Below are 17,660 nucleotides of genomic sequence, written 5' to 3'. Positions count from 1 at the left end.
ATGTGCCAGTGGGATCAATCTTAGATTCTCTGTGGTATAAACCTTAAAAAACCTTAGGCCGGATATAAACAGTTCGCGCTTGTTGCCTCCCAGAAGATGCATCTACTCCAAGATGGAAAATCAGTTACCTTATCAGATTGTTACTAGCACTCCTGATTCTCACTGCATGTGGAAATGACCTCAGCCTTGGACAGGAAAAGCTTGCCGCTGGGACAGACGCAGACCTCGTAGAGATTCTGAGTGTTTCCAGAAACCCCTCCCTCGCTCAGGGGTAGGCTCGGCATGCGCACCGTCTCAGCATCCAGCACCAGCTGCACAGCGGACAGTGTGGAGAGCAAGGATGTTGAAAGGTGTGATGGAATCAACAAAGAAATGTCTGGTGCATTGCTAAGGTAAGATAAGGTAAAATGAGGTGAGGTAAGATTAAATAAGAGGATAAGATAAGGGAATTTCACTCGTTACATTAGAAGTCCGTCAAAACGAGGTTGACAAGAGAGCGAGTGAAATTATCAAATAATAATAAAAATAAAACCCAGCTAAAGAGGAATGTTCAGTGATATAGCTGCACCCACATTGTTAAAAGGTAAAATAAGTGCCTGTGACGACAATGCTTTCTGTATTTTAATCTGTTGGTTGCATCACAACAATTATCTTTCTTCGATTCATCCATAATCAATCAATGATTCCACTACACCACAACAGACCTGCAGAGCCCAAACACTTATTTTGGGAAATTAAAAAAAGTAACAAGGTCAGGGAGTATGTCAGCTTTTTAGTAATCTTTTTTAGTTTTATAAAGATGTGTAAAGGTAAAGATCTAAGACAAAGTAGAATCATCACTAGTGCTTTCGTGAAACTCCACTGAGTGAGGCTCTTTTGGCAGAAAACTCTGAGATATTACATAAGATTACAGAATGAACAATGCAGATTTATGTATTTGTAGATATTTGCACTGGCCCCCAAAATCCATATCGGTTGATTCCTGTTATTAACCAGAGGATAAACAGGCTTTACGATTATGCAGAGTAGAATGAAGGAGGAAGAAGTGTTTTATCTTACCAGTCCATCACTAGACTGCAGAATAACATCCAAGTTGGAAGAGGCTTCAATGTTGCCGGCCAGAGCTTTGAAGTGAACTCCTTTAGGTGCTTCGATACTGAGAGAGCGAGTGGGAGACTCCAACCTAAAGAGAAATATCCATTCATATCACCTGTCCTCTCTTTTTTTATTTGAACACAAACTTTTCTTCTTCAAAAACCAGATAGTCTTTAGTTTTATTTTACATTGTGTGCACCACAGTAATGACGGGGTAATGCTGAAGAAGGTGAAATTACTAATCTCTGTCAATAACCTTAACGTTCTGTATTTCTTCAGCTGACATCGTACAAATGCAGGGACTTGACCCAATAAACCCCTCACACGTGCACATGACTTGCAGGACTCATGTGTTGTCCAGTGACTCGGCTGAAATACTCACCTCAGATCTTTGAGGATCTCCGACCTCAGCTGGGGCGTCTCCACTGAGTGCTGGAACAGTGCTCCCTCAGGACCTGACGGAGGAAGAGACACACATTAATATGCTTTAACTGAGGTCGGATCAAGTCGAGTTTCAGGTTCTGCTGCAGTCAGAGGAGCTTGACATGTAAGAATCTAGAAATATTTGTTTAGATCTGCATCAAATTGCACTCACTCAAAACAATTTCAAGATCCATGTATAAGTATTCTCTGAGATCCAAATATGGGCGAAAAAAACCTCTTGCAATTTTGGATAATCCTGGATCCACCCCTTGATCCGGATACAAAGCTAAATTAAATAGCTCCTTCCATTGGTTCTGCCCCAACTCTCTAACAAACCAACAACTGGACAGGGGTGAAAACATAACCTCCTTGGAGATAATGAGCTTAGTACATTTAATTTTTAGCAGCGCTAAAGGTCTGTCATTCAAACCACAACTTAATCTAAGCAACTATTATAAAAAGTAACAGACTTGCATGAAAACAGACAAATCCGAGCTGTCATTGCTGAAGAAGAGAGGAAGACCCAAGAGAAAGATAATGAGTTAGACATTAAGCACACAGAGTAGTCTCGGCTGCAGTGAATGAACCCTCTCGCCTCACTGTGGCTACAGAAGCTTTGCTTCAAGGATTTTATTTAGTAAATACGTCCTCCTCCTTCTCCTCCTCCTCCTCCTCTACTGCTGCTGCTGCCTGCTGCTCTGCTTTCTCAAAATGGCCCCAGGCTTAATGAAGCCATCAGCTGACAAGGCCATCGATCAGCCGTCACAGTGGGTCGTCAGTGACCCACAGCACCATCAACACACACCCTGGACACTGAGACGATTGGGGGTAGTTCAGCCTGATAGTTTAGCACTTTACTCTTTGATATTACATTTAGTGTGGTGTCGAGTGCAACACTGCTTTCATTCTCCTCAGAAACACTTGATTAATGTGATGGATCTCACCTGCATGAAAGTTATTGAATTCAGTCAATTCAACTAAAGTAAATAGAATGAATTAACTCAATCTAATTGAATTGAGTTAATTCAGAAAAATAAATCTAATTAAATGACTCTTTATTTGACAAAATTTAAGAAAGTCAAATAATTAAATACATTTATTTGAGTCAACCTAGTTGAGAAAATTCCACTAAATAAATGTAATTTAATTAACTGAATGCATGCTCAGGTTTTGATAACTGATCTCATTTATTTTCATTTTTTTTCATTAGATTTATATGTAGGTATATCCACTGAGCTGTACGACATGAGTGACTGTGAAAATGACTGTATCTCTCTTTGTCCTTGGTTGCTAGATTGTTGCACAGATGAAACCAAAGAGCTCTTGTTGTGTTCACATCTGTTCAAATCTGTCAAATGTTTTTTGCCAAGAGGAGTGCGTCATTTCCAAGCAAACAGCGGGTGACGGCTGTTGGTATACCTGTGACCCGTAGTTTGTCTGGTCCAATCACAGCCTGGTCGCCATCTGCAGTAAACAGCATGTTGCCATTGTTGGAGCTAATGAGTAGATTTCGAATGTGTCCCTGAGCCTGTTTTGGACCTGCAACAATAACAACAACAGCAATTCCTGAAGGTGTCTGGCAATAATACATGAAAAAAATATTATCGTCAAGATTTATACTCTGTCTTACTTATACTGCTTCAAATCTGCAGTAGTTAGAGGACATAATGAGACGAATTCAAGCTTTACTGTGTAGAAACCTCAGTCTCCGCACACACAAATGTATGATGCCAACATGTGAGAGTTAAGAACCAGCTATTGGACAGAAAAGAACAGGTCAAAACAGTGGAAAGGTAGCATATCTGAGGTTATACCACTCCTCCGTTCACTTCATCAGTGTTCATACTCAATAAGAAGCAGATTTAAAGCATACCTCAGCCAGTGGGATATTTAACCCACTCCAGCACCTACAACTGAGAACCGGCATGGAATCTTTCCTAAAAAGCCTTTTCAGCTTCATTTACAGAGGGCTGAGAGGATGCAGACTATGCTTTTTATGGCTTAATGACCAAGGACCATTTGGGTCATTTGTTGGCCTTTTAATTATGACAAAATACCCCAATGCAGCCGTTGGTCAGCCATTAAAGATGCACAAATATGATCCACCACAGGACCTCAGGCCCTGCGTGTTATACAGAATGGTCTCGAAGCAGTGCTAGAGAGAAGGATGATGCCATTAATGGGTTTTAAATGGAAATCTAAGAGATGGTGAATGGAAAGATGTCCTCTTATGTCGCTTTTAATGATGGATGAGAAATTGGTGCAGGACAAGTGTGTCAATGACTTTACTATTCCCCTAATACATCAATGGGATACTTTGCTATGCATGAGCACTGTATGGCCGTGTGTGTGTGTGTGTGTGTGTGTGTGTGTGTGTGTGTGTGTGTGTGTGTGTGTGTGTGTGTGTGTGTGTGTGTGTGTGTGTGTGTGTGTGTGTGTGTGTGTGTCCTCTTGCAGGCTCTCACCCACTGATATCCTTCCTGTGACATCACCATTTTCATTACGGGCATTAAGGGACACATTTTCAGATGAGTGCGCTACAAGTGGAGAGTCCTGAAAAAACAACAAAAACAACAATAGCATGATGTTACCAAAGCTGTGCAGAGACCACATGGTATACTCTACATGGTTTGTGAAAGCATTTAGTGTCAGTTTCACTTTGATCTAGACTGTGTGTTGCAATGATAATTTAAATTCATATTTCATCTTGAGTCACCATTTAGAGCTTTTGTGGTTTTCAGTGGATTATCTTGACAATTGTGGAATGGATTGCCATGAAATTTGGTACAGACATTAAAGTCACTATAAAGATAAACTGTCCCTGCCCCTGACTTTTAATATAGCGCCAACATCAGGTCAGACCTGTAGCTTTCCCCAGTATTGCCTCAGCTGTACTTTGTATTTTGCGCTGTCTGACTACCCTAGCACTTTCTGGTAAATAACTTTATTAAAAAATTCTAAATTTAAATTCTTAGGTTGTTTGTTGTTAATAAATGTAGAGCTTTATAGATTAATCAGAAGAAAATTAGCTTTGTCCGTTACCTCATAAAAAAGTTTCCTCCAGTGGGTCATTGTTTATCAACAGACATATTAACACTCACAGCTGCAGGCTTGTATTATTGTATAGAGCATTTGTTATTTACTTATTAACACTTATAATCGTTCTGCTTGAGGAGGACACACACCAATCAGAGAACCAGAGCAACCAAACCAACTTGGCAACCCGAAAGTTGTTTTTATTAATAACATAACTGGCGTCTGAAGCACGAATACATGACCTATTTCAAAATAATAAAGGAATTTGTTAGATCTTGAATGCAAACTTTGTAAAGAAAGAAGTAAAGTTATGAGAAAGTTGTATTGTGTTTTAAGCATACATATGCAGGATATATGACAGACATGGCAGAAAACCCCAGAAATGTGAAATTTTATAAGGCAGCTTTAGCAATAAATCATTTTGCAGCTGCGTGGAAGCCCTGTTTATATAAATGATCCAAGAAACTAACTTTTCATTACTAAGGCGAAACTCCTGAATCTAATTAGGAGATCCATCGTATATTACAAAGAGTGTCCATCCATTAATGAGGAATACATTTCCTTTTTAACGAGGCCTATAAAGTCAGAAAGAATGCTAAAAAATTGCTGCTATGAGCAGGAAAAGCCATAACATGTAAACAACTGCAGAAAAGCGTTCCCATCTGCTGCTGGCAGGCGGGCCATAAACTACTTTCCACCTCAAATATTCCTGAGGTTAATGGGGAGCTCACTGCACCACCACGTGCACCGTGTGGGACTGCCAGATCCAGTTTGTCCTGACACATCACCAAAAAAAAGTACAGTTGGAAAAATGTACTTCATGCACTGCAACTTGATCAAAACTGCAGGAGCCTCTGCAAGGAATTTGGCCGAGGTGATAACCGCACATGCAGCCTGCACAGATCCAGCTCACAGTCTTATTTCCGTTTGGTAAACAATGAGATGAAATAATAATTTGGCCACTTAGCTGAGCAAACATCAGTCTGAGAAATTGCTTGCAAGACAGAGCCAGGACAGAAGTAGAAGGTTAAAAAAAGAGGAGGCAGAGAGAGGAAGAATGTGGGAAGACGAAGAGCGATTATCATACTTCTCTGGAGTGGATCTCCTGAGCGTAGACTGGAAACAGAAACTCAGACTCGCCCTCCTCCAGCTTGACCCCATCTGAGTGAACTTGTAGGTGTCCCATCCCTTCCTGCAACCGAATTGAAATGGGTTCAGACATTATATAGACGGTATGAGGTGAGCAACCTCACTATTCAACCATTTTACAAGTTTCCAGTTGTGAAACACATGTAGCAATCCACCAGGGGTGTATAAAGTACTTGAAAGCCGTTCTTGATTAAAAGTACAGATACAGTATCTTACCTGAAAGTGACTCCGGTAAAAGTCACTCGTCAGAAAATGACTTCAGTCAAAGTCTTTAAAGGGGAAATATTATGAAAATTCCACTTTTTTAGTGCTACTACACGTTAATTTGGGTATCTGGCATGTCTTTCGACCCAAAAACTCTTGGAAAAAACATCTCCTTTGTTATGGTTCCTCTATGTCAGAAACGTCATGCTTGAGTGACTGCGAATAAGCTTCCGTATCAGTCTCTCGTCACAATGAAATGGGAGTCTCTCTTACATGGCCCATTAGCTTTTAAAGGAACAGGCACTCATAACAGGTCACTCTGAGGAGGGCTGTTTTAGACAGGGTAAAAAGGGTGCTGTTTTAAATGATCCTTGTGGTATTTTGACCATAATATGTTACAGACATTTCATTAAGACCCCAAGGGACCATATCAACTTGTGGTAAAATGGGCATAATATGTCCCCTTTAAAGTAACTCATATTAAATGTACTTTTGTATCAAAAGTATCTGGTTTTGAAACGTACTTAAGTATCAAAAGTAAAAGTACAAGTAACAAAATTAAGAATGCAAAGTGCTTTTTATAGCCTATACAGACACAAAACTACACCAAAGTTCTCTTCAGGCTTTATTTCAACTAACTGAACAATTATAACAAAAATATACATATACTGTATAATTTTGCAAATTTGGAACACCAGATGCTGAGTTTAAACTAGTAATGGACTAGTACATCTGAACTTCTAGGGACAACAAAGAACCAATACAACAGAATAAATAGGTGCGTCTTGTGTCTGCCTGAGAACACTAATAGACCACAGTATAACCTGGCGGAGCGCGGAGAAAACGATCAAACTGGACTATTTAGAGGAATTAAACTCTTAACAAAGTTTCTGAAGGTGAACCTGCAGAGGGATCATTACCGGTACAGCGTGCTCGACCACGGTCGACCAAGGCTGTACCGACACTCAGTATGTGGAGCTCAAATGTTGATTTGAAACAAAATCTTGTACTGCTGTAATCCGTCATATAGTGAATCTGACAAACTGATTAGTTCAGGTCCTAACTGATCAGAAACTGATAACAAAACAAATGGTAAAAATCCAGAGGGACATGGGACCATGTCAACATTAGAACATTAACTTCCCTGCTACCATCACTGTTTAATACACTATTTTGTACAACTGGAAAGATATTCATCCTGAAATACCAATGCACCTCTGGGACACAATTATTTAAACCCGGAAATAAAATTCAGTGGAATCAAGTTAATCTAAATACACATGTTCCAGTGCACATCATATTACCTGACATTTACCAGAAATATTTATGAGGTCAGGTGAACATTTAACCTTACCCTGCTTGCTTGATTACATTCAGTCCATTTTATTTACAGTCTCAAATAAATGTGTCCAAGCTGTGCATATTTTAATATAAAAACAGCCCCAGAGACAGGAAGTGGTTGAACACTAATGGTGGCTAATGAATGATCAAATATGCCTTTTAACGCTGACATTTCTAGAGTTTGTCATATTCTCTGTGTTTTTACGACATATAAACCTGGATCACAGCAGCAGTACAACCTTATTCTTTTCATAAAAGCGTTTGAGCTTCCTGCCCTCAGCTTGATGTGAGAGGCAAATGGCCCCCATGTGAATAAGTTGCCTGTAGCATGTACGTCCATCTTAGAATAAACCAGCCAGTTCCTTTTAGCCGTGTAGGGACTTCACAACAGTGGGTGAACGTTTACGGGAGTGTGACAGCTTGTTGCAGCTCTTGTTTTGTTTCTGCATAAATCCATGGATGGCATCTGGAGTTGAGACAGGAAACCGACAAGTCTCCATGAACAACAACAAATACAAACTAACTTTTAAAAGTAATAATGGAGAATACTACTGTTTCTGCTTCTGGTTATAATAAGCAGGTACAACAGGATCAATGTGATAGATGTCCAATCAAAACTTCATCACAAGAGGTGCTACGGATCATTGACTGGTCTCTGCAGATACACAGAAAAGCAAGGAAGCAAGAAAGGCAGAAAACAAAATCCTTCAGCTGAAAAATGCAATACAGGTGAGTCATGCGTACCGTGTTGAACCACATCACCCTGAGGATCCAGATGGTCAGAGCAAAATTGACCACAAGGATGATGAGGAGCAGCAGGACAAACAGGTAGAGGCAGCGCTTCCTCCAGCCATAGATGCCGATCTTGTAGACATGGTCGGGCAGCGGCCTGGGCGTGCTGCTGCCCTGGGTCGTGGTGACATACTGCTCCCGCACCATCTGCTGGCTGGGCTAGACACACAGAGCCAGGCGCCCAGGCACTAGAAACCGATGTTGAAAAGACGAAAAACCGACATTACTCTTCAGTGCACTTCAGAAAAGACTTGACATGGCACGTTACTGAGTCAGAGAGAGTTTGTAAGGCATCAAAAAAAACAGTCACATTATATTACGTTACATATAAATACTGTTATATAATGTAATATAGATTAGCTTCACAGACAATATTCTTTGGATGAAATTTCCACAAAGCAACATTATCATGAGTTTGAAGTCATGTTTCTGGTGACCTGGGGAATATAAGTCCACTAGTAACTCTTATTTATTGCTCCATTTTTGTTCTCCACTAACCCCTGAAGGAAATATCTGTCTCTTTACCTCCAACAACTAGCTGTATTCTACTGCTGTTTAGTACTGGACAAGTAGTGTGCAGTGAGTTTATAATGATCTAAAAGTTGCTATAATCTGCAGAGCTGAGGAAAATAGCACAATTGGTTTACAATGTCTCTCTCATTTCAAGTGACCCCTTTCACATGGTCATGTGGTTTACTATTGATACTAACGATATTTTTATATAGGCTTTGAATATGTCTGTAAACTCTGCAATCACAGACACAGAGAAAGTTATTGCATTATTGCACACAATAGCTCCCAGTTCAAGAAGAGAACAACTTTTTCTCCTCATTTACTTGATTTATATATTCATGCCTGGTAGTAGTTAGAGTAAAATATTTATATATTTTCATTTGAAAACCATATTTAGCATTGGACAAATATTGTTACTGAATGCAGGTGTTTATAAGGTTTGGAGAAGGACATCAGACATTCATGTTTTTTTTTTTAATACAATTTCATGATGTATAATATAGGCCGAAACGGGTATTTCTGTTACCTGAAATAACAAGAAAAGACCTGTTACTGAAACAGGTCTTTCCTTGTCTTTGCACAATGTATGTTGGAAATCTGTATAAAAATTGTGGCCCCTTCATGGTCCCTGATTTAGAAAAATCCTAGACCCTCTTATGTGTCTCTCTGCTCTCTGAATTGAGTCATGTGGTGGATTTCCACCTCTGAAAAACAGCTCTCACACATCCTCCAGAAATTAAGAGTGTTTAGAGACAATATTGATCCTACCTTAAATTTAAATTGTATACACAACCACCTGCCTAATTGCACCTCTGCACGATGTCTTGTTCACACATTAAACATATAATATGTTGTTCATGAGTCCAGAGCTCGCACACAGAGCCAGTGGCTATCTTTCTCCTTTCACCAATGGAAAACTTGACTGAATTTCCATCAGTCTTTTACAAAAAGGCTAAAATGCCAACAGAGCAGAGGACATTTCAGCCACACAGCTGTCAATGACAAAGTCAGCATATTTCAAACCACAGTGAATGATCGAAGTCATGACACAACAATAACTTTCTGTATTCAGTTCAAGTGGGCATAGTCTGACCTCGTAGTTCCAGCCCCCCACTACACCTCACCCTCAGTCAGCAGATTTACACCATCTAACACAGTGACAACAGGGAACCTCAGGGACAGATTTCACAACGACGCAGGAAGCGTGTGTTTGAGTGCAGTGGAGCCAAGGCCCATGCAGCCTCACAGGGTTGCAGCGAGTGGAGCTGTCACTCTCTGTTGATTCATCTGTATTAATAACCAGACTCAGGTTGTGGAGAAGGCTGATTTCACTCAGAACAAGGCCTGAAGACAATGCTGTGAGCTGTAGATAATTCTGAATCAATAAAACAGACACAGTTTGTTTCTTTCTTTCAGCAACAATCTGTGTGAAATGTGTAGCACCGCCAAACCTCAGCTTTATAGGAAAAGTTATCAAAAGGAAAAAGAATTCAGGTTTTCTCAGCTGGGTTTTCTGAACTGGATGAGGCCCAGACTCCTGATCCCAGACTGATTTACACACACGACAGGTGTTGCATCTTCTTGCCGTAGCTGAGGCATTTTCCATTATGTTAAATGGGGGGTAAGCAATTTTCATCATATTTTGCTGATGTCTCCTCTGCTAGCAGTACGTTCTGTGTGTGCACTGAAACAAAATCTAGTTGAAACACACAGTCCTGACTGTATTTGGGAAACAATGAAGTAGGATGAGCCAAACACCACAACACTGTTCCAGCCAATCAGCAACAAGGGTTTAATGCTCATGTACAGGACAGAGGAATGGTGAAAGGGCAGTGGGAGCAAGATGGAGATCTCTGAACTGGAAATAGCTATTTTTCACAGGAACAGTCATAATTAGTGTATGCTCACAATAATGCATTTTTTAATTAAACATTTGCATCTACTTTTAGCCACTGGAAATGCCAACACCGCTATCTCATAGGTCGTTATACCCACAATCATTTTCAAAGCAGTGCTTCAAATGCTAATTGCTGAAGCATCACATTTTCGAGCTAACCCTAAGAAATAAAGAAAGCGCAAAGACCGACCATCAATGTGGACTTTCAACAGTGAAGAGACCCCTGGGAGTCGAAGGGGATCATGCTTTTGCTTGACTTGTGGCAAACCTTCATCCCTTTTGCTCACATTTGGTCCATATGATGTTGTTTCCTTTTCTAATGTTTGTCATTGCTATTTCCAACTTTTTGAGATCTGTGGTTCGCCTTGGCAATGCACGTCCTTGACTTTTGGAGGAGGAGCTTATGAGGGACCAGTGAAGGGAGTGTTTTGGTCACTCCCCACAATCACTTACCCCACCTTTAATGGAGCCACTTCTCCAACTACAAAGTAATTCTTCCTTCACATTAACAGATGTTCAGCGAGGCACATTGTCCCACTGTGACTCTTACGACGATGTTGATAAAAGCAAAAGACGGTGAAAAAAAATGTGAATATATTCAAAATTAATTGTTTCGACAAATAATGAAGGTAAATGCCATTCTTTATTGAAGCACAGAATGATGGATAAAACGAATTGTGCTCGCTGCTCAGGTTTGGGCTCTCTGACGTCCTGGAGAAGATGTTTCAGAGAAAAGGTGGTTAGGGTCAACAGTCTCCCTGGTTTGTGTCTTGCTATTCGCGGTATACACAGGGAGGAGATATCAGTGCATTAAAGGCTCAGGGTATTTCTATGACTAAATCCACCTCTCCACAGGACCTGTCACATGGCTTGCGAGCCCAGCTGTGATGAATAGCCATTATTTCACCGAATGGATGTGGCTTGAAAAGGGAAAAGAAAATGATGATTTCCACAGGGAAATGGAAACCGAAAGTTGATAAGGAGTAAGTGAGGTGACATGCTCATTTCTTTTTCCCTCCATATCTCACCTCATTTAAATGAATTAATCATACTTGGAGACTGAGTCATGATGGCAAATTGAATCTTAGCGGCGCAGCAGAGCAACACCAACTTTTGGAGAGGGTAAAGTTATAACATGTCATAACTTTGCTTCCTTCAATAACATGGATTGAGTTGTTTTTTTTCCATTGACAGTCAATGTTTGTTAAATTGACACCATTCCAATATCCCCACACGTTACCAACCACAGATCATTTGCATGTTAACATGTTGATCAGCCTCACTCTGCACTTTGGGCAAATGAGCGGCGAGGAGGGAAAGAGCTCTGGATTTGTTCATTATAATGTTAATGAATTTGATCTAATTAGATTAAATGAAAGCATTAGGAGGCCTCCGTATGTTCGCAGCAACAGAAGCAGCTGGAGGTGGAAGCAGCTTTGAGGCTGGATCTTTAAAGGCGTCTTCCAGCTCCAATTTCAGTGTTAGCACCAGCCCTCAAGCCGCAGACTGATCCTTCCATAGCAACCCAAATAAACACTCCCTGAACAGCCTCGCTGCTTGAGTGCCAGGAATGCTCAATTTATGGCACATTATGATCGGAAATACAGTCTGACCATTCAGCCTTAAGAGAAAAGTTGTGCCTTGAGCTTCTTAAGCTGCCTGGGGATAGAAACTCAATCTTTTAAATGCAATTTTCCTTCTTAAAATTCACATATCTGGATTTTCCACCAGAGGAGAAGCTAAATGCAGGTTTCAAAATCAATGTCGACCTCGATCAAAGTCCTCTGTTCTTTAAGACCTGGAGTTCTTGGGCTATTTATCCTGCAGGGCACCATCTCGATTAACCTCAAACAAGTGATGCTCCCTGCCAGGCTCTGGCTCTGACCTCTCTGGACAAGAGCGAGGGCTGGGCAGGAGTCCAGGTTCCCTTCCTCTGAGAGGAGGCTTGACCTGATCGAATGTCAGAAGTTTCAATGAGTTAAAAAAGTTCAAATTGTCATTCACTAGCAGCAGCATGTGGAGCGACCGAAAGCTGAGCAGAAGTGTCTGTCTGTCTCTCTCATAAGTGGCAGCCAACATGTCTCCACTCTGCTGTGTTGCCTTATCTTCTAAAAATAGGACACAGCGTTGTAAACTAAATTTAAAAAAGCTCCACAGGACAAGGACACACACCAAACACACACACACACACACACACGCATACACCGCTTAGGTATAACAACACTAATAAGCAACCATAAGACACACGGGTTTTGCTCATTAACCATTACAGAGGTGCTCTTTTGCTAACTTGTTTTTTGAATTTCAATATTTCTGGCCATGTATGGTAAAACAGGCAGGCAGCTGGCAACTCAAAATGTTTTTCCATATCCCAAACTACCTCTGTGAGGAAAGCAGAGTTACCCTACACAGCATGAGTCACAAAGAAATGACGGAAAAATGAATAAAAGAACTGGAGTGTAGGTCAAAGGTTGCCATAATGAAAGACTTCAACTTTATCTTTAGAGGATATTAAAATGAGAGGGATCATTGCTGTGAGAGAAGGCAGAGTATACTCACAGTTGTGTGTGGAGGCAGAGCAGCCCTCGGTCCTGTGCGCTGCAGTAAGCAGAGCTCGAGCTGGTATGAAGAGCTCGAGAAACGGCGCTGCCTGAGCTCCTCACAAGTCTGTCAGCCCCTCAACAGCTGTGTGCCATAAATTCGGCTGTGCCAGTTCCCCTCGTGAGTCACCACAAGACGGCGCTCCCAATCCCCCTGCAGACAATATTTGAATATCATCAGTGTCTGAGAGAGTGTGGATAGAAACAGAGATAGGGGAGGAGGAGGAAGATAACCATCAGTGGAGAGGTTCAATCTCTCTCACAACAGTCAGAGAGAGTGGGAGGGAGGGAGAGAGTGACCATACATAATAAAGGCAGTAGTTTGTCATACATACCAGTGAGTCACTTTCCCTGCCTAACCCGGGGCTCCATGCTCTCCGGGTCTAATTTGGGACTTCAGTCATGGCTCTGAACATGATATTAAGCTGCTGGTTCAGATAGCTGTGCTGGGTGACAGGCGGCAGGAAGGGCGGACCTATAGTGGAGGGCAGCTAGTATGTCAGACAGACAGACAGCAAACACAGCATATTTATAGACAGGAGGCAGGTGAAGGCTGCAGTTGTTGGAAATAGTTTAGTTTGACTTTGTTGAGTTGAGTTTTGAATTGTTTCACTCAAGAGCTGTGGCTCGTTTCAAAACTACATGTGTCATTCATGTCAAGAGATATCAACTCAAGTATAATTACCAAGTATTAACATGAATCTCATTCTGTCATTTCACAGCATTAATAGTGTGTTGAACACATTTTAACTGGAATCCCACTCAGTAGAGCTCCCAACCCCACAAAGGCCCAACAGTCTGCTTATGAAACCACATTTATATTCACTAGATCCGGATTTTGATTTGCCTATTCTTCTCAATATGCCGTTTTTTTTCTCATCAAGATCCATGATTATTCTCTGAAGAATCTATCGAAATGTTGAAAGACACTTAAGTGAAAAAAGTGTGTATGTGGGTGGGGGGAACCCATACACATCCTTACACAGTAACACACATTTCGTGGAGTATTTTTGCAATCCTGCTAATTAACAGACAGACAAACAAACTTTATATTTGCTTAACTGGTTTATCTCAAATAAAATGCATTATTATTGTTGTTGTTGTTTACCCAATTTAATGAATTATATAGTGACACTGATTTTGTAGGTCTAAACAGGCCTACTATGACAGAGCAGAAAGCAGGAAAATAACAGGATTTATAACAAAAACAAACCGTAGGGCTCATATCACGCTGAATCATGCCTTCACTGGTTACCAGTTAAATTCAGGATTGATTTTAAGATACTTTAAATAACTTTTAAAGCTCAACATGGGCTGGCCCCCTCATACATTTCGCAGCTATGACTCCCTATAATCCGGGTTGTGACCTGAGATCGGCCAGCATGTCCCTGTTGGTTGTCCCTAGGTCAAGGCTGGCTACTCAAGGTGACCGGGCTTTCTCTGTCAGGGCCCTGAGGCTCTGGAACTCCCTGCTGATGAGATCAGGCTCGCCAACTCAGACCATCACCTAATCAGCTCCTCCATGACTTCAACCCTGGCTTGCCAGATCGTTCCGTCCACTTCTGTGTTATCTACGTCGGACTATCCTGAAATTGTACTGTGCTTTTTGTCTTTATCTAACGTCCTGTTTCCCCTGTGTTCAGGGCCATCCCCGCCTGCCAGTCTCCAACTGCTGATCTTCTACCACCTGCTAGCCTGTCTACTGTCAGCTGCCTTCACTATACCCCCCCTCTCTGCTGGGCCACTGGACCCCTCACTGTCAACCCTCCGCTGTCTGCCTGCCCACGGTGTGATCCTCATTACTCTACTCAGTTTGCCAACTGTTGAACTGCCTTTTTGAGTCTGTACCACATTCTGGGTTCAAAATTCCAGTGAACTAAACGGTGAGTTCCATAGTGAAGGTGTGTGAACAGATTTGATTGAGTAACACACTGTTGATGTGGAGGTTATTGTTAAAATTCTTCTAATAACTGCCTAATTACATTTTACCCAGTGCCTTCAGGCCTTTCCTCTCTTCCTCTGTTCAACTGCACATCAAGTCAGGTTATTACATAGTCTAACCTATCTATGCTCTCACTCCTCCCTCCTGTGGTTTTCATTGAGCTATGAGGATCCAGATCTGGCCCAGTGATGAGTGAAAGGTTCTCTGTTGGAAGATCAAATGTCACAAATACTGGAGGATGGATGATCTTGAAAATGCGCAGTAAACCTAAGCTGAAGCAGAAATTCAATGGATTCCATCTTCTGCAGTGCAGCCTTTTAAGCCCCTTTGAAACATCTTCACTCAAGTAGAGCTTTGTTTACATTGTGGTTTAAAGTACTTGCTGATGGAGATTTTCTGAGAGGCATAAGTGATTAGTGTAGTTCTCTTCCTTCTTGCATTCATTTGTTTTCTATATAAGTGAGTAAAGATGACAGTGTTTTGAGTCATGACAAACCTAAAATGTTGCAAGATGCTTCAATTTCTTCCACATGTCAAAGTCAAAGTGGACAGAAGGTATAAAAGGAGCACAGCTGAAGGTCTTCAGATGATTCTCACTCCCTGGGGAGTTCAAATCGCAGAATCTGCAGTCAAAGTCAGAGCCTTCCTCCTCATCCTCTTGATCTTTTTACCCTGTACACAAAGACAAACATGTCAGACTGTGCATGTGATATCAGCTGCAGTGACGCTGTTGCATCACAGAGTGTATGATGAGTTGAACATGTATGAGTTGTATGTGAGCATAGTACACAGCACATACATAATTGTCACCGGATGATCACCCAGGGAAGAGCTGAGAGTGGATCTGCTTCTCCCTCTCTGCCTGTTCATAATATACTGCCTGCTCCACAGTGGACACACAACCCACACACAAGTATAAGTGCACACAGATCCGAATGAACAGATGTAGGTTCTGCAATGAAACCATTTAGTGTATTTGTGACATAAAATGCTGGAAATCCTCTTCTTAAATTTAGATTTGTTCACTGGTCACGTGACAGTCAATAAAGTCCTTCACAAGAACAACAAAAGTTGTCAAGAATTATAGTTAATGGAACAATATAACATTTTAGAGGTGCTGTCTTTGGCAGTGCTCAGTTGCAGAGAGCTTCTAAATCTTTTATCAAACTGTGATGAGGTTTGTGTGACACCTAGAGTTTCAAACATACAGAGCAAAGACATCTACTCTGTCCTATGAGTCTGTTGACAGCTGCATATTCCGGATTTGGACTTCTGTCACAAATTTTGGCCTCTGTTCCATGTGGGATACCATGAAAGTGTTAGGGGACTTTGTGACATACGGCCTACTTTCATCGTGTGGCTTTCTGTAACACTTTCTCTTTCTATGGGAAAACAGTAAATCAGGGAGAGGATGAATTACAGCCGTCTAAAACTCTGAGGAAGGAAAGAATTCCAAAAGTTGACGGATCATGGTACATAAATAGATAATAAATATAAGACATATGGACTGTGATATCATTTTGAGTCTTGCTTTGTTGTGGTCAGCCACAGATGATCATGTGGACCTACCGTGAAGCATGGATCAATTTCAGTCCCATATATTAAATGAAAATAATCAAATTATCAAAATGATCTGGTGCCGATTTCTGACCCAAGGTTTGACCCAGGTACCCACTACTGTGGTTTATCTGCTGTGGTTTATCTGATGACTTAGAGGAAGATTTGACCGGGTCTGTGCACTGACTATTGCAACACGCAAAGTCTGTTTGTGTTAGAGATTGGTGGAGGGAGGCAGAGGAATAATTCTGAAACTGATACATCACATGCACACAGCATGCAGTCAGAAAGATTCCACCCCCTCACCTCAAAAGACATTATAGTGATGTGGATGAAAGATAATAACAATAAAGTCCAAAAAACCTTGGTAAACAACAAAAAATATTTATTGATAGTTGATACATATTTGAGTTATTTTGCAACAGAAGTTGACTTAACTCTGAAGTTCAAATGAAAAATGTAACTCTTTTAACACATGTGCATGTGCAGTATTATTCAACCCCCAGCTTCAGTACTTTGTGGCGCATCCTTTAGCTTTTATAACTTCTAACAAACGTTTTCGGTAAGTGCGGACAAGCTTCTTACACCTCTCGATTGGAATCTTTGCCAATTTTTCACGTGCAAAAGCCTCTAGCTCAGTGATGTTTGATGGCTTCCGTGTTGCAACTGGCTTCTTTAAATCCCACCATAGATTTTCAATCAGAATCAAATCTGGTGACTGAGAAAGCCACTCCAGGATGTTCCAGGATCTTTTTCTCAACCAAGCTTTGGCTGACTTGGAGGTGGGCTTTGGATCATTGTCTTGCTGGAAAGTCCAATGATCACCAAGGTTTAATTTGTCAACAGAAGGCATCACATTCCTCTTTAAAATGGCCTGGTATTTCTGTGAATCCATGATGCCAGGTACACGATCAAGATTGCCAGTTCCTGCCGCAGAAAAACAGCCCAACATCATTAATGACCAACCTCTATGCTGACCGTGGGGATTGTATTCTTCTGGTCATGAGCCTAGCCTTTCCAGACATACCGCTGGTCCATGTGTCGAAACAGGTCCAGTTTGATTTTATCAGTCCATAGAACTGTTACCCAAAACTCTGTTTTCTTATCCAAA

General features: G+C 41.2%; 1 protein-coding gene across 1 annotated transcript; it reads right to left on the bottom strand.

Moving 5' to 3' along the window:
• Positions 1-143: 143 nt before the first annotated feature.
• Positions 144-8,190, bottom strand: sgcg (sarcoglycan, gamma). The gene is made up of 7 exons (XM_061073623.1): positions 7,993-8,190; positions 5,642-5,746; positions 3,984-4,071; positions 2,938-3,057; positions 1,478-1,550; positions 1,060-1,183; positions 144-311 (listed from the first exon to the last, which is right to left on the bottom strand). The coding sequence occupies exons 1-7, from the start codon at positions 8,185-8,187 to the stop codon at positions 144-146; spliced, it is 873 nt and encodes a 290-aa protein (XP_060929606.1). The 5' UTR covers positions 8,188-8,190.
• Between the last annotated feature and the right edge of the window lie 9,470 nt (positions 8,191-17,660).

This window comes from Limanda limanda, chromosome 6 (assembly GCF_963576545.1).
Source record: "Limanda limanda chromosome 6, fLimLim1.1, whole genome shotgun sequence".
NCBI classification, from domain to species: Eukaryota; Metazoa; Chordata; class Actinopteri; order Pleuronectiformes; family Pleuronectidae; genus Limanda; species Limanda limanda.
The sequence above is the reverse complement of the archived record's forward strand: the minus strand, read 5'-3'. Positions and strand labels throughout refer to the sequence as shown.